Consider the following 18,574-nt stretch of genomic DNA (forward strand, 5'->3'; position numbering starts at 1 on the left):
AATGAAAACGGGAGAGAGTGAGAGATAGAGAGAGAGAGAGAGAGAGAGAGAGAAAGAGAGAGAGAGGTGTCAGCACAACTTGAGCATCTTGATATTGGCCTCAAAGAAAAATACATACAAAAATAAATAAATAATGCACCTCAACTAAAGCAGTAATCCCTTTGCGGTTTCTTCATATTTCTACACTTATCAATCTTATAAAGCCCCTATGAGAATGTCCCATTAAGTTTGTACTGTACTATTCGTATGACCTTTTTTATTCTTTACTAACAGCACGAAAAGGCTGATATGGTATGGTGATATGCTGGTAAAAGAAACAGCATTTTACAAAGCACTCTGAAAAAGTAAGGCGACACCTGCCATGTCCTAGCTATCCAAGCTTGCAGTGTTGCCAAGAAAAGCATCGGAAGTCAAATCCAAAGGGATGTTAGCAGCAACATGAGCTTAAGTGATTCAAATCACCAACCCTTTTGACCTTAGACTAGCCCTATACCTCATCTCGAATCGTTCTGTGTTTTCATAGCCATCAAGAAATGGACACCTATACAGATATGTCAAGCCCTAAGTGTTCACACCAGTGAGACCCCTGCTGAAAAAACCTTGGGATTGCTGAAAAACTTTAACCTAGATCACTAGATTTTGTTTTTGGGGGGGGGGGGGGGGCGGTGCTGGTGACGGATCAGGATTTTTGCACATGGCTGACACTGACCTAGACTTAAGGGCTACGCACACAGGGAGTGAAACAAACGACACAAATACAGCACGCATACAGAAAAATAATAGAACACAACTGTAGCTAGTCATGAAAAGAAAATACTGCCTGCTTTTACTCCTTTTGTGAAGATGAAATAAAACAAAGAAATAGTCTTGGTACACCACAGAGTAAAAAAAAAATGACATCTAACAGTGAATGTTTATATGTGATCTGGTTTAACATGTAAATCATTCAAAAATAACATATCTACACATATGTCTTTGTAAATACTGATAATTAGTTTAATATACTTTTTTATTGATTTTCACTTTTAATAAAATATTCAGTTAGTGTGTGAATGATTATTATTATTGGTCAACATTATTAAAACGAAGTGTCATTTTACAGAAATACGAAACCAGTGTGTTTTAAGGTGAAATAGAGAGATAAACATACCATCAATATCCAATTGTTCTGTTATTTCTTAGCATATGGCGTCTTTCTTTGTATTGTCTTTATAACCACTGACACTGGCATCATGAACATTATATTTTTCGACTTTAATAATTAAATTCTCATTGATGTCAACGTCTCTTTATTTCTGTGGTAATTTCTGCATGAATGAGACAGTGACAGTCAGACAGCCTCTCCTTCGAAATACAGAAGGCTCACGCTGACAAACAGTCAGTTTGAGACAACAAGGCAATTCTATCTTTGGATTAAGGGGGGAGTTTGCATAGCAGCTACAGGAATATAGAATGGTAATGTACACCTGTTCATGGTAACCGCCCCCCCCCAAATGAAATAATCCGCTTGGACAGTTGTACTGGATTTACCGCTGTATCATGTATAAAGGGTTTCGCAGCCTCGCAAACAATAACAAACTTATGCACAAACGTGAGAATCCGTTGCACGGCCGTGAGACTCTCAAAATTGTGAAAAACCATGAGTTTCACCGGTAAACCTTTAGACTTGACATCCATGCCTATACTAATCTGCTAATACTTCAAGACGGACCAGCAGCAGCAGCAGCTTCTGTAAACTGCATTTCCAGATCTGAAGCAAGGTCGGATTTCTTTTCTCCTGGTCAAACCTGAATGCTGTTACCACTAAAAATCTTTTTTTACTCAATTAAAACTATAGTGCAGTTAAGTATTAACACAAGATGCACATTTCAGTTGACACATTTCAGTTGACTGTCATTTTACAAGCTCTACCATTTACTCACCTGTTTACATAAATATAAATGACAACTAACTTATTTGACGAGTTTGTGGAAATGTTTGTCAAAACTTTTTACTGTGGTAAATAAACTATGAACTTACCTGTTTGTAAAGCCAATTCCTCTTCAGCACAGGTGCATTTGGGTTTCTCTTTATTGAATTTGACCTCTTTCCAAAATTGTGAATTTTCTTTAAAGATCTGGAGGCCTGAAAATTGGGAAAGAATGCTTAAATACACATAACAAAATAAAATAATTAAAAACCAAAGCAAGTCTTTCAGGTTTATATTGCTCTTTTACACCACATTTTTACAAAAATTCCAAATGAAATTGTTGGAATTGTAATGGAATATGTCTGAAATATATTATAATTATTAATATGGTTAATTTGAACTAATTCCCCTGGGGTCCCATTATGAAGGAGACTACCAGACTGTATATAAAATGTTCAAAATATAATCTCCCTCTCTCTCATGGGGACAGATAAAAACAAAAACAAAAAAAAAAACACAACTCACTGTGGACCTCATTAGGAGGATGCAATTTATCCCCCATATATAGCAATGGGAAAAATATTCTAATGAAAAATACATTCCATGTACCCCCCCTCCCCCCCCAGCCATTTTCAATATTTCACCCATGAAAGTGTTAATTGCAGTTTAAACATTCTTAAAAGGAGATATATATATCTCTCTTACTCTGGCCAGAGGGCTGCCTGGATGTGTGCCGTACTCTGATGCCATGGTGTAGTTTGAAGCTTCACTTCTCGAACTCACTGGTCTGTCTTTCTTTTCGTGGGACTGCATTTTTGAAGCAGGGCTGGAATTTAAAAAGAAAAAGAAAAAAAACACCACACACAACACATTATCTGCTGCTCTAAATAATTAATAGAAAAACTTTAGTTTCTTAGCCATGTCCTATTTTCTAAAGTTAAGAAATTCAACTCTGGTCTTGCGGGAACACCTTATCTGGAACAAATGCGACAGGAATAAGAACATGCTGCTATTTAACAGATATATTGGTGTTGGGTCATTGAGCAGATCAGCAAAAGTGTCTAAAACTCATGACTCCAACCTCATGACTGTCAATTCTTATGCAATTCCGTAGCGTGCATGGCCAGCCAAGAAATCATTCTACATCTATTATCTTTTTATTTTAAATGCATGCTGTAAAATAAACCAGACCGAGTTACTAATCAATAAACACCAATAGCATCATATATCTCTTCATTAACGACCAGGTATTACTATAAATAAGCCCCCCACCCCCACCCAATTCTGCTTGCATCAGGGACTCTATTTTACCCTGTGCATTAGCTTTCTGGTTGCAGTTTCCTCACTCAAGGTTGTTCAATATAACAAACAACTTCAGCGCTCAAGTTATTCTAATCAGTGCTGGGGTACAGTAATTCAAAACAAATGGGAGTCCACAGTATGTTTAAAAACCAGGATTCACCGCAACCTCTTGTTTCTGCATTCAATTCCGAGACTCTGATGTTTTAAAATCTTCCGACTTCTCCCAGTGTGGTGGCAGCTGCTTGCCTTCCAAACTTCTGCTTCATTGTGTTGCCTGGAGCTCAAGCCCCATGATGCTAACCGATATGAAGCTGCTACAGCAATACCCAAGCTGCAGAACACTAGAGGCTTTTATTTTAAATGTTGACCATGGGATCTGCCCATGACTAGCCTGGGGAGGGGGGTAGGAAGGTCAGTCATTATTCCCAATCTCAAGTCCTGCAATTCCATTACAGATTTGCTCCTGATCACCAATATAGGACATTTCAGGAGCCTTTTAACTTTGTCTTTGCAGCAAAGATGTTTATTTATTTAGCCACACATATTGTAAATTTCTATTCTTGCAGCAGGATATGAATATTCCAACACACATTACATAACCTGTGCTAAAGAAAGTGTAAGAGACGGATAGAGAGATGCTGTATATATCCCCAGATTCTGATCAGACATTATCGTAAAAGAATGTCCTCAGCAAGTTTCATCACAAATGGATGAGCGTTTCTCTAGAAGCAGGTACAATAGAACTCTGAAGTGCGACACACGGAAGTAAACCCGCCTCCACTACACCGGTAGGGGACAGTAACTGTGCTACAGAAGCCCCTGGATCATAGGAACAGCATGGTATCAGAACAGATATTTGTGTATACAGAAAAGCAAAAATATGGACCAGTAGGGGGCTACTGTATGTGATTTAATGGAGATCTGTGAGTGGCATATGTTTGTGTTTGAGCACCAGGCTTTTGTTAGAAATTAGAGTAAATCTCTAAAATATTACATTTAAGATTTTTCACAGTTGAAATTACCATGATGAGCTTCAAAACAATCTCTTGTTAATGGATGAAATCCTCAACCTCGTTATATTTCAGTAAACAATCTGATAATTACACTGGCATGGGCACAGGGTTTTGATTAGCTCATCTATTAAAAGGGTGCTCTGGACATCCGTGCCGGGTACTCGCAGCAATGGTTGCTGTGGTTTAATTAACATCATTCCTCATCACCGTTTTGCTTTAATACATGTCCTGTGCTGAAGGAGATTGCATTTCCCTGTGCTGCTCGTTCAGCATCTCGGGGAGCTGGAGGATGGAAGCTCTCTCATATTTCAGGGGCGCTGTCTGGGGATTTTAAAAATGGCCTCAGCTGGATGAGAAGCAGCGAAGCTTGTCTGCAGGCAGCTGGAGGTTCTGTCAGTCCTGTCCCTTCCCCCGTATTTTCTGCATTTTAATTTGCATTTATACTGTTCTGTACTGGAACTGGGTCATGCAGCAGCAGATCAGGAGAACTTTAAAAATGCACGACTCAAAACCACATGGCTTCAAGTGCTAGGGTACAGTCCCAGTACAATGCTCCAAATACAGACTGCTTGTATGTGTGCGTGCGTATCTCTTTGTACTGTAGTATCCCATTATATTTGTCTAACCAATTTAAGAGAGGGTGTGTGAGTTTTTCCTAATTTAAGAGAAAAACTAAAAAGCTAAAAACAAAAAATAGTCTAAAACTTCTGCAGTTTCTCAGAAAGAATGCAGTAATGTTTTTTTTTTCTATTGATACTGTAGCTTCCCAATCTGTTCACACTCATTCTACATGCTGGTTTGAACAAATGTGTGTAATTTACATTACTATGGTCTCTCATTTTCAACACTAAGTCAGACGCCGGAATAAGAAGCCATGCAATTCTGTATGTGTGCTGCCTTGTAATAAGAATTCAAGGGCAGATGAAATGGAATCATGATCTGCAATGAGTGGGTATGGAGAGTGTTGCTTTCCATTAGCACTTTCTCATTCCCATACAGTACAGTCGCTCTTTCCTTTATAATTCTCTGGCTTTATATGGTGATATTCTGGGTGAAGCTGCAAGATTTCCCTTCCAGGTTTCACTGGGTTAAACAAGCATGTCAGTAACATTCACCACCAGCCACAGCTGTAAAGCTTTTAGTAACATAAAAAAAGTAGAAGACCATGACCCTATGTCCACTGCGACTTCAAGCTATCAGATATTGTGCAAAAAGTATGTCCAGACCAGATTTGATCACAAGGGATAAAGCAGTTTTCCAGATACGGGTAATCCTAGTGGGCATACTGAAGGAGACAGGGAAGCTGTCTTGATACACCCCAGACTACGGTATAGACTGGGTAAAGACAACGCACAGGCAGATAGGACACACAGTCCAGATACACTCCAGCCTATGTTGCACTCAATAACTTGTGCTAAAGAAGGTCCCGGTCACAACTGGACAAGCGGTTCTCTAGATATATGCAGTACTCCAAGTGTGGCATATATATGGGCATGTCCTTCCGCCTCCACTACTCCATATCCCCTTTTCCTCTGGATATTTGGATATGCATTCAAAGCGTGGGATAAGCAGCCCAATATCAGTCTAATCCTAACAAAAGGTGACAAGGTGGGATGATGGTATAAATCATCCAACGCTAAAAACCATAAGGTCTAACAGTTTGAAGTTTCAACAGCATAGTATTTAATAATAGAAGCCGATAAAAACCTTTCTACAGTAGCTTTCAGCTGTGTGGGTTTAATTATACCTGATATGTTAAATTCTAGTTATGGTGTGCTTCTTTTTGCTATAAAATATTCCATTTACATACGCAGAATCAATGTTGACCATAAAAGGTATTTAATTATTCATGAATGTGTAAAAGTACGAATAACGTATAAGGCATAATAAATCTTAATTTCTCAAGATCAAGACAAGGGCAAGAACCCAAGAGAATACGTAATTGAACATGTTTTCTGCATAGGCTTTGATATATTATAAATTTGACAACTCTGTACAATACAAGGTGATGTGCTCACGAAGCACCAAGCGTAGGGATACTGATTTTTCACGATCGCAGACGGAATCCCGGAATTAGGCATAGGGAACAGAAATAGGCACTTTGGGAATGGAATTTTGCAGTGTTGTCTTTTTCATTTCGCAACTCCAGTTTTCTAGGGTTTTTTGTACTACACTCAGCCAAGTTGAATGCAATGTTACAGCAAAAGACAGAGCTAAAACATTTTTGATCAATCGATATGAGGATGGTACCATACTATTCTGCAAATGTTGCTGTCATTCGATTGATCATGTACGAGTCAGTACCATTAAAATCATATTGCCAGTCGTAAACACGCAGAAAACAAGAAAGCAAAAAAAAGAAGCCGTCAACAAATGCAAAGCACTGCATTCTTCTATGCTGAAAAACTCAGACCTAAGGTACTGCGCTGAAGACGGGACTTTCCTGAAGTAAGCAAGCAATTTAAATTAACTATCAACATTATATTTATGTTGAAATGCCATGCTTAATTATTAATAAAAAGTAGGGAAAAAACAGAATTGTTCATTTTTGAAAAGCGGAATTTGCTATTCCCCAGAATGGAAAATCTGTAGCCCTGCAAGCAGTGTCTGACCTCATCATACCAAACTGGCTTGAATAAGTAACAGATACATGCTGTCAATGGGATGGATACCGATTGCCCGAACCAAATAAAGTGTGTATGAGTGATGCTATGCAAGGACCGCTAGCACAGCATCAAACGGGTGACTGAAGGGTTAAAATAAATGTTTGTGTAAATGCGTGATACGAGGAGGGAGAGATGTGATCAGTGAGACATAAAAATAGCCGACTGAGAAAAGAGAACATCCTGTTCTCCATTTTTATAGGGCGAGTGACTCAATAGCCAGAGCTGAATAGTATTATCTAGAGTATTGTAGCCAATTAGCTGTGTACACAAGGGCCTCGCCCCAGAGCTGTAGCTGTAATAAATACACTGATCAGAGATACAGACAGGCTTATTTTAGGAGATATTTCAAGAGGACATCCTTCACTCCTGTCCTGAGAGGATAAACCCCCAGTGCAGGTAGTATGGCACAACTAGACTGTAACCGTTTAAAACTAGCCGACTATTATATTCTGCATAACAGTATATTTTGCAAGAACTCTGTTTCTGTATTATCAATAATCAATGGATATTCATCTTTAATAAAGTGTCATTTGATTGTTAACAATTGACCATTGCAAAGACTTATCACTGATGATGAATAATTCTTATTAACTAACTATAAAATTAACACCACATTCCCCTAACAATCTATCATAATGAACTTAATAGTACTGCTCTGAAATGTGATAGTGAGTCATGGTTATTAAAGCCATTGTCAAGCTCAAATGAACCCAAAGAAAAGAATTTGGCAAGCCTTTTGTATTAATATTCACCCTACAGTACAGTATATCTGTGAACGTTTGTTTTTTTGTTGTTGTTTTCCCTCTCAACTTGTACAGTAGAACCTATTTTTTTGTAAAATGTGCCTTCTTTGTAAAATAACATGGAACAAAAAAGTTACAAATTAACATCTTTCAATTCCAGTACCAGGATCACAATGTTAGTCCTGGAATAGCCTAAACCGCTATGGAATCCCTGCATTGAAGGGATTATATACAATTGAAGCCCAATTATACACGTCATTTAATGTTCAAAACATTATGATATCACATTCTTGAGTGGGCGCCAAACCAGTCTTAACCAGGCACAGATCTGGAGATAGATACATGGATATAGTTAACTACAGTAATAGGGATTGGTCTGCAATTTTGGAATGCTTGATCAAGGCGGCAGCAGAGTTCTATTGACCCGTTTAAACACAGCAGGTACAGCCCGGCTTGATTTGGCCAACAGAGACTTGTCAGTTTCTTCATAAACTTCCATTAATTATCAGGCAGAATGTCTCGAAGTTTCTCCTTCAAAAACACCTTGGGCTTGATTTAGCAACAAGGGCAAGGGGAAATATTCTTAAAGCAATAAAACAAATTGAAATGTACAAAACTAGCAAGGGCCTGCCCAGAACAGAAATGTACCTGCTCCCTTCTGTGTACAAGTCAGTCCTTGCTAGATTTATGTCATTAATAGGGTTTTAATCCTTTCAGAAAATGTGCCCTTACAATCCTTGCTAAATAGCACCTCTACCCCCCACCCCCTTGTCACTTCAATTATGTATGCGCACGGTTTTTAAACCACATAAAAGAAAAATGAAAACATTAAAAATCAATTGAGCAAGTACAGTAGTCTATGTTGAATGCCAAGTATTGGCCATCACCAATGGCTTTATTATTTACTCCAACTATAAAAAACAATATTCTCCAGTCTAAACTGGTTAAACAGCAAAACTATTCTTTGCTAAAATGTTCCAGGCAATAAGCCAGGCATGAGCCTTTTAAACAGTATTTTAAAACAAGCTAAATAGTCTAACAAATTGAATGCATATGGTGTGTATCAAATGCTATGCGATCTAATTTACTTAGTAATGTTGTTTTTAAAGAAGCATGCATATCCCTGTGCAGTCTGTTGGTGCTGCAGTAAATTATTGGGTGGCACAGTAGCCCATGCTGCAATCTGTTATTAACGCAAGGCTTCTGAGAGTTCACATAACACTGAAGTGCATTTATTAGGCAAGCTGAATCATTACGGCAGTAGAGGTGAACCTGGGTTGGAAAGCTGAAACCTTCCAAACTAATTCTGCATCGCCCTTTTTAAAAAGCACTTATCTGAGCAAGCCAATTAGGGACGGACACATTTAGCATACAACTGTGGTTTTCATGTTTACATGCAGGGCTTCTGTTTTTCTGTTTTTATTAATTTCATTTTTAGCTACAGTATTTAAGTTTCATGTAAACCTCCCCACCCCACCCAAAAATGTGTAGGCTTTTTTTTTTTTCATTTCACCACAATTTCTGTTTTAAATCCTCTGTATTAACTAATGTAGTTTTATAACAAGCCTCCATTCCTAATTGTAATCAGAGTCTCCAATAGGAATTTACATTTAAAAGGGGTTTAAAGTATTCAGAACGAATCAATGATAGGATACAAGTCAGGAAGAGGGGACAGCTGCACTAGGAAAGGCAGGTTTTTTTTAGAAAAAGAAACTCTACCATGTGTTATCTACTGCATTATTGATGCATCGGTTTCTTTTGCACAATACCTTATCACTGTCATAAATCAAATGAACTGATAGAAAAAATGGTTATATTGCCACTAAATACATCAAGTACTGTTTATTATTATTAAAAAAAGGTTGTCCCAGCTCTAACATAACCAATAATTTTCCATTATTTTCATATTAGAAAAAAAAAAAAAAAAAGAAGGACTAAAAACAATTACTTACTGTTCGTTCACAACAAAGATGCAGTTGTCCTGTGATGGCTGACCTGAGACAGGGTGTTTGCAAGTTACCTTCCTCTCATTGTGACTGTAGAGAAAGAAAAAAAAAAGAAAAGAATCAGGACGTCAAACTCATTGCAATCTGTAGTGGCAGATTATCTGCTTTGCAATTTCAGTGGTGATCAAATGCACAGATACACAGCCCGTAAGTGGCAGACAAACTCCTGCTGACTGTGGAACAAAACGACTTGCTGAAAAGGGTTATTGAAGAATTGCAGCATCAATATGGAATGTCCTGTAACCATGTTCTAAGCAGCTGAAAGTGGAATTTAACAGTATGGTGAAACCCAAATACCAAAAACACAGCATCACTGCAAACATGGCAAGGACTACAGTAGCCAAACTGATGCAGCAGTTATACAAAAAAGAAAAAAAAGGCAGGACAGCGAACTCACGCTAACTCCCCCTCCCCAAAACAGAAGCCAAACTGGAACATTTCAAATGATAAAAACACAATTATTTTTAAGCTTCCACACTAGAACTGCCCACTATTAAATGACTAAATGTATGATTCTGATTCAGTTTGTGGCTTGAATAAAAACTTTAAAAACTCATCTGAAATATTCGACAGAGGCTAAAAACCAAAATCCCTAAAATATAGCCTAGTTCAGAGCAGAATTTAACAGTAATTCAACAGAAATGATTAAACAGATGCAGATGTTAAAACATACAAGGCTATAAAGTACATTACATTACTGAAAATATATAAAACTTTCTAAGACTTACTGTAATAGGCCCACATGAACATTTAATTAAAAAAACAAATACCCCATACAATGTTTAGAAGTGCACTGAACAAAAACAAATACAGCACACACATCAATCAAACCTTATGCATCACAAACAGTATCTCTGAACACATCACATTTCAGACCCATACTGCATATGCAAGGATTTAATTCACAGACCTTATATTAGTTACTGTAAACTTCAGCATGGTACTGTAGTCCTTGTTTTGCCAGGTTTAGGCTAGTTCTTGTACTTCTTGTTTTGTTTTTAAAAATAGAAAATCCTAATTCAGGACTGTAGCTTCAGCACTGTTCCCCAGTCATGCCCTAATCACAGCAATAGTGATACACACATCCTGCTTCAGTACAGGGATTAAAGCCTCTTTTATAGAGATAACTATAAATACAGTTACTGTCCCAGCAGTGAAGCATGCATTATTGTCATGATGGAGTGTTAGAACCACTAGCAAAGGGCAGCAACAAAACAGACGCCTCTTTGATTTCTCATTGCAACATAGAGACTGGCTTATAACATTTCAGGAGGTCTACAATGTAGTACAGTAAAGTAAAATGCTTGTTTTAGTCCTGTAACAGATAGTGAAGCCTGCCATTTAAATGTAAAAGGGAAGGTGGTACCAGCATGCACACTGTACAGCAGGTGTTTAAAAATATATATACACTCCATGTACTTTAGCCCTAGGGTACAGTAAATATCACAATTTCAGCTGAAAAACCAATCGCCAAATAAAATGAAATGTAACCCCAGAGCAAATAGACTTTTGAATGCAGCAACGAACATTTACTTTAATATAGGTGACCAAGCCAGCGAAACTTTAACCCAAGCATGCCGTGGGAGTGTAGCCTAGATATGGCTATGCTGCAGACCCCTAACAATTACCCAGATCTCTAACTGTGTGTGTACTGCAGGCTATAACTATTGTATTGTGTAGAAAATAAGTGAAATATCAAGGGCAGTGAATTAATAAAGGGTCCTTGCTCAGTAAAGTTTAGTACTTGTGAATATACTGTCAACATGGCCGATCCATGAAATTACATTAAGCAAAACAAGGACTGAAAAATAAATAAAATACCATTAGATGAAATCTAAGAAATGTAATACATTCTCAGACACTGTACGTGTGTGACAAATAAACGCTAGATGATATGCTTCAGTGACTCGGTTACCTAAAGCACACTACCCACACGTACTGCAAGTCCCAATTAGTGTACAGAGAAGATACTCTTATAAAAGGATGGTACAATACTAAATCTGTATGCCAAGAAAGCAACAGAATTTGAATAGAAGTAACAATACTGCATTTGTTGGTGAATCAAGTATGTTTATAACTGCTTGAGGGGCAGAGTACCACTACCCCCCACCCACCCTCAATGCTGACATTTCATAACAGCATCCTTGAGGGGGAAAGAAAATAAAAAACACATCTATGTTTGTTGCAGCAGGGGTCTAGTGCCATAAATCAAAACAATTAAATGCCCAATAACCTGTGCGTGTGCGTGTGCGTGTCCGTGTCATAGTTAGGACCATTTTCTTTCACATCATGTCAGGAAAGTTGTAGCGCAGGCCTGTCAGCAAGCCAGCATGACTAACTCATGCAGACACTGCATTATTGAATGTTCTTTACGCCTGTCACAGAGCGTTCTGACTCAAAGATAAAAATAGATGGAAATCGTTTGTGTGTCACGTATTCTAGGAAAAACCTACAGCTATGGCCCAAAGTTTTGCATCACCCTATAGAATTAATAGTGGTGTAACGATTCACCGGTATGGACGATATATCGATCCAGACTCTAGGTTTGGTTCAAATCGATAAGGAATCATTTATACCGATACAAATGCACAGCAACTCATTAAGTAAACATAGTGATAATGCAACATGCTTTACTGAAAAATAAAGTGGCACGGGACTGCGCGTGATCACCTGCTTTACTTTACTTCCTGGGTCAGATATTGTTTACGTCATTACAGTGCATTCCTCACAGCAGAAGCGATGGCGGACGCAAAAGAACAACAGAGAATAAACCCAAACCTAACCCTAAACCTATACAAAACGCTCCAACTAAGCTTAAATACAAAGTGTGGAAGCACTCTGTTTTTTTTCTACATGAAAATGGAAACAAGCTTGATAAGTCAAATGCGATTTGCAAGACATGCTGAACAGAAGTTAAGTACACTGGAAATAAATACAACTAATCTTTCCGTGCACTTGAGAAGATGCCACAATATCGATGTAGACTGCACTGATTTACAGAGACCTATAAACCTGCTAGGCTATGGCCCTCTAGGTCCAGAGCTGGGCACCCCTGCTGTAGGTGTTCTTGCCATTTGCAAAGCAGACCACAATGCCATATTGCATAAAGAAATGGGTTTTAAACAAGGAGTATTGTTATTATTGTTATTTTTATATATATATTTTAGAAGGTTACTTATTAAGAACATAAGAACGTTTACAAACGAGAGGAGGCCATTCGGCAAATCTTGTTCGTTTGGTTGTTAGTAGCTTATTGATCCCAGAATCTCATCAAGCAGCTTCTTGAAGGATCCCAGGGTGTCAGCTTATTATAAATATATGTTGGAAATGTCAGGACTGTAGGCATTTCATATATACACAGAAAAAAACCTCACTTTTGGTTTAAAAAAGGTAATGCCTCTCATTTCTTTTGATGTCTTATAGTCAATATGAATATATTGTTTGGTATAGAGCTATTTCTTTATTGAAGAATGAGTAGTATGTTTGCTCTGTCCTTGCTTTTGTAAAAATGGTTATTTACACTTGTTTCCGGAACACAGTTAATGAGATTGAATAATAAAATGTTTCATTAACATTAGAATTATTATTATTATTTATTTCTTAGCAGACGCCCTTATCCAGGGCAACTTACAATTGTTACAAGATATCACATTATTTTTACATACAATTACCCGTTTATACAGTTGGGTTTTTACTGGAGCAATCGAGGTAAAGTACCTTGCTCAAGGGTACAGCAGCAGTGTCCCCCACCTGGGATTGAACCCACAACCCTCCGGTCAAGAGTCCAGAGCCTCAACCACTACTCCACAGTGCTGCCCCTAGAATTATTCAGGATCTCAAGTTTTTCCAGTTAGCATTGTGCTATATTAGTTGTCTCATGATACGTATCGTATCGCAGCCCATGTATCGAGGTATATATCGTATTGTCATCAAGCTAAAGGTACACACCCCTAAGAATGAACACATTGTTTCATAAAAGTTGAATGAAACCTGCTGAATAATGTTACGTTAACATATTGAATTACTAGCACGTTGTAGTTTTCCCATATACTTAACGTAAAACTGATAAATTGAAAAATATGACATTTCATTTCAAAACATTAAATACTAAACTATTAGACTTTTGGATACCATTTTGTACTTCACCATTTCATAAATAAGACAGAACATATGTTAATTCATAATATAGACAGTATGTGTATATATATATATATATATATATATATATATATATATATATATATATATATATATATATATATATATATATATATATATATATATACACAGCTCTGGAAAAAATTAAGAGACCACTGCAAAATTATCAGTTTCTCTGGTTTTACTATTTATAGGTATGTGTTTGGGTAAAATGAACATTTTTGTTTTATTCTATAAACTACTGACAACATTTCTCCCAAATTCCAAATAAAAATATTGTCATTTAGAGCATTTATTTGCAGAAAATGACAACTGGTCAAAATAACAAAAAAGATGCAGTGTTGTCAGACCTCGAATAATGCAAAGAAAATAAGTTCATATTCATTTTTAAAACAACACAATACTAATGTTTTAACTTAGGAAGAGTTCAGAAATCAATATTTGGTGGAATAACCCTGATTTTCAAGCACAGCTTTCATGCGTCTTGGCATGCTCTCCACCAGTCTTTCACATTGATGTTGGGTGACTTTATGCCACTCCTGGCGCAAAAATACAAGCAGCTTGGCTTTGTTTGATGGCTTGTGACCATCCATCTTCCTCTTGATCACATTCCAGAGGTTTTCAATGGGGTTCAGGTCTGGAGATTGTGCTGGCCATGACAGGGTCTTGATCTGGTGGTCCTCCATCCACACCTTGATTGACCTGGCTGTGTGGCATGGAGCATTGTCCTGCTGGAAATCCTCAGAGTTGGGGAACATTGTCAGAGCAGAAGGTTCTAGCAAGTTTTCTTTCAGGACAACCTTGTACTTGGCTTGCTTCATGCCAAAGCTGCCCGATTCCAGCCTTGCTGAAGCACCCCCAGATCATCACCGATCCTCCACCACATTTCACAGTGGGTGCGAGACACTGTGGCTTGTAGGCCTCTCCAGGTCTCTGTCTAACCATTAGACGACAAGGTGTTGGGCAAAGCTGAAAATTGGACTCATCTGGGGGTGCTTCAGCAAGGCTGGAATCGGTCAGATTTGTTTTTGTGAAGGACGCATGAAGCAAGCCAAGTACAAGGTTGTCCTGGAAGAAAACTTGCTTCCTTCTGCCCTGACAATGTTCCCCAACTCTGAGGATTGGTTTTTCCAGCAGGACTATGCTCCATGCCACACAGCCAGGTCAATCAAGGTGTGGATGGAGGACCACCAGATCAAGACCCTGTCATGGCCAGCCCAATCTCCAGACCTGAACCCCATTGAAAACCTCTGGAAAGTGATCAAGAGGAAGATGGATGGTCACAAGCCATCAAACAAAGCCGAGCTGCTTGTATTTCTGCGCCAGGAGTGGCATAAAGTCACCCAACATCAATGTGAAAGACTGGTGGAGAGCATGCCAAGACGCATGAAAGCTGTGCTTGAAAATCAGGGTTATTCCACCAAATATTGATTTCTGAACTCTTCCTAAGTTAAAACATTAGTATTGTGTTGTTTAAAAATGAATATGAACTTATTTTCTTTGCATCATTCTAGGTCTGACAACACTGCATCTTTTTTGTTATTTTGACCAGTTGTCATTTTCTGCAAATAAATGCTCTAAATGACAATATTTTTATTTGGAATTTGGGAGAAATGTTGTCAGTAGTTTATAGAATAAAACAAAAATGTTCATTTTACCCAAACACATACCTATAAATAGTAAAACCAGAGAAACTGATAATTTTGCAGTGGTCTCTTAATTTTTTCCAGAGCTGTATATATATATTTATTTTTTTACTTGGTCTCAAATCGTAAAATTCTAGGTGATGCTAAACTTTTGGCCACAGCTGTATACAAGTACTGTACTATTAAATTCACCATCAAGTGCCTGCAAAATTAAATTCAATGAAACGTGAAATTCCAGCACAGCACCTTACTGCAGATCATAATTGATCATACAGTATACTCTTACTACATCCAAATAGTAGCTCACAGCTTCATTTGCAATGTTATATTCTTACTGTACGCATCACATTAGCTGTTCCATAGGATGTGGTTAGTGGCTATAGAAATCCTTTAGCCTTACCTCAGCCCACGCTGAGCAGTAAAAAGACACAGTGATCTGGATTCTCTCCAAGCATTCGTATTCATAACTACTGTAGTCCCTATGTTTTTCCATCTGTTATTCGCCATTACAAAATACAGTAGCTGTGCAGGACACAGGTTCTGATTTTCAAGTGATCACTTGAAAAAAAAAAAAAAAACACCACCAAGCGCTTCAAACTAGCCATATATCCTCTAAATCCTACCTTGTAATTATGCAAAACCAAAACACGTCTATCTACTACTGGAGCATTTCAAGCAGCTCAGTGCTAAAATTTACAGCAAGGCTAGGATGCATTTTTATATTTATCCAACCAGAATGGTACAGTGAACTCAAGTTGGTAATGCATTTTCTTCATAAACCTCCAAAGTAAATGAAAGATGTGTAAAAAAAAATTAAAATGATACCATTTACACTTCCATATTATAAGAGCACAATCCGCAGTTGGAAACAGCTTATACATTAAAAAAGGTAAAATGGCACACTGAAATTGAGTAATTAAACTCTATAATTGCTAATAATTAAACTCTATAAAATACATTGACCCCCATTTATCAACCAATATCGAGCGTATGAATAGAAAATGAAGAAAGGAATAACCTAATAGAGGAGAGGGCAATTCCAATCCTGGAGGGCCATTATACTACAGGATAAGCAGGTGATGAAAAGATGACCTGCTACTGTATAAGACATGAATGCAGGTCTAATTGGTCTAATTAAGCAGTTTAGAACATCCTTATAACAAAGACCTGGACTGGGCGAGTGGCTCTCCCTCAAAGTAACAAATGCATTTACTGTCTTGTTAATTTAAACAGATTTAGTAGTAAACTAAAATGAGGCATGGGCAGTTTTAAACAGCCCTAATACCAACCACAGTACAGCAGGTAACAAATCACACCAATTAACTGTAACCATGATTTATCAAGATGGAAGCGGAGGGCACCAGGAGACAGATTGGGAAATCAGACTAAAGAGGAAACAGGTCAGGGTGAGAAATGACAGCATTAAAATTGTCAAGCCAAGTGTCCTTAGATGCAGTAAATGTATCCTTGGAGCGGTCAAATGCAATCCACAAGAAGGAATCTTCAAATGGAGTTCCTCTACAACTCTGTTCTGCACAAGAATGCAAAGGAAAAGAAACAAAGTCATCGTTCACGATTCGGCCCTACTGTATTGTACTTTTCGAAAGGGCGCACATAGATAGTTATCTTAATTCCTAAATTTGAGATCCATACTAAAATGCCAAGGCTGACAGCAAGGATGTCAGGACATTTCAGACCCAGAAGACCAAACTTGGGGCAGAAGAATTTCACTCTGTTACTTCCAGTCAGTTTATACACAGCGAGTTACAGTACAGGCTTTTATTAAAATCAGTATTTTTTTTTCTTTACGTTAAAAACAAATACAGTTATAAAACACTTAGAAAAGAAAAACAATTTATTTTTAGTCCTGATTGTATCAGATAGTGAAGGTGGTATCAGCATGCATTCTATACAGCAGGTGTTTTAAATAATTACAAAAAATATGGGGCTTGCAACAAAATACTCAAATGTACAATGTTGTACAATTCAACATGCAGAATATGGTTTACTTTGTCATCGTTAACCTGTGCCAATACTGTAAAACAGGATTTTTTTGCAGCAACTTAATTTCGATAATGGCCTTCAAGGTATATTTTTGCTGCAATAAATGTTTGCGCTTCTTTTTCTTTAAACGTACGGCACATGTATGAATAATATATTTCACGGCACATTCATTTTGCGGATTTTTAATAAACGCGAAATTAGCAAACATTTCTTGCTGGTGAAATGTTCTTGTTTCAAAGTACTTTCAAGTGCAGCACAGAAACCATGACCAGAGCACTCAGTTTCATACTGTGGTGACTTTGAAGCCACCCTGTATGTTACATATCACTAGTTTTCATAAACTATCTGCTGGAGCAATATAATTACTCTCTCCGAACTCTGAACACTCAGTGGGGTACAAACAAGTAGTATGGAAATAACTACCAGGCGCGTAGCGTCCATTGAGGCAGCTGAGGCTGTATTTTGATATACAGTACATTTGTACGGTTACAGTTTCTATTAGTACACTGTTATGTTAGTTAATTCAGTTCGCTTTAGCTGAAAAACGTTTGGGGAAAATACAAATGTAATACCATAACAGTACAGACACTAGGGTATGTAAAATTCACGCCACAAAGGCGTTTCTCATTAGTCAGTTTCCCAAGTTACTTTGTACTCTGGTTTACAGTGCAGCACTAACATGAAACTGAGAAAAAACCAACCAATTACACATTTCTTTCTAAAGAAGCCAACTCTTGGCCACACAGTTATTATTATTAATGGATCACAGAGTTATCACTGACATACGTCCTGCAGGATGTTGTTTTCTTTCCGATTTAGTTCCTGAGAATAGAATAGTCTTCGCAGTTATTATTGATGAGGTGTACTTGCCGCTGTGTGTAATTGTTTTCTGTAAAACCTTGATATCCTGTCAGTTAAGAACAGGCTCAATGCAAAGCTTGTTTTAATGTTGTCTTTATTGCGCCAGCCAGAGACCCGCGCTTACAACTGCATTGTCATATTTTCAAAATTAATAAATCGATACCCGGGTAGTAAAAAAAAAAAAAAAGAGACCAGGGTCGGGTAATTTAAAACCCGACGGGTACCCGTGCTGAACTCGAATATATATTATGGTGAATGGGCCACAT

At 37.7% G+C, this 18,574-nt stretch overlaps 1 protein-coding gene across 14 annotated transcripts in view; it reads right to left on the reverse strand.

Annotated features, from left to right (window-relative positions):
* Positions 1-18,574, reverse strand: part of LOC117419803 (pleckstrin homology domain-containing family A member 5-like) — a 112,226-nt gene that overhangs the window by 32,652 nt on the left and 61,000 nt on the right. For 12 of the 14 annotated variants that reach the window (XR_009307217.1, XR_009307218.1, XM_058985561.1 and 9 more), the window contains 3 exons: positions 9,586-9,669; positions 2,615-2,735; positions 2,020-2,124 (listed from right to left, as the gene is read on the reverse strand). Coding sequence is in view for 11 of the 14 variants with exons in the window: in XM_058985561.1 (XP_058841544.1) it covers positions 2,020-2,124; positions 2,615-2,735; positions 9,586-9,669 (310 nt within the window). In the remaining 3 variants the exon portion in view is untranslated. Of the gene's footprint in view, positions 1-2,019; positions 2,125-2,614; positions 2,736-9,585; positions 9,670-10,549; positions 10,594-18,574 lie in introns of those variants that run through there. The other 2 variants (XM_058985565.1, XM_058985571.1) reach the window with 2 other exon arrangements.

The sequence above is a fragment of the Acipenser ruthenus genome, chromosome 14 (assembly GCF_902713425.1).
Source record: "Acipenser ruthenus chromosome 14, fAciRut3.2 maternal haplotype, whole genome shotgun sequence".
NCBI lineage: Eukaryota > Metazoa > Chordata > Actinopteri > Acipenseriformes > Acipenseridae > Acipenser > Acipenser ruthenus.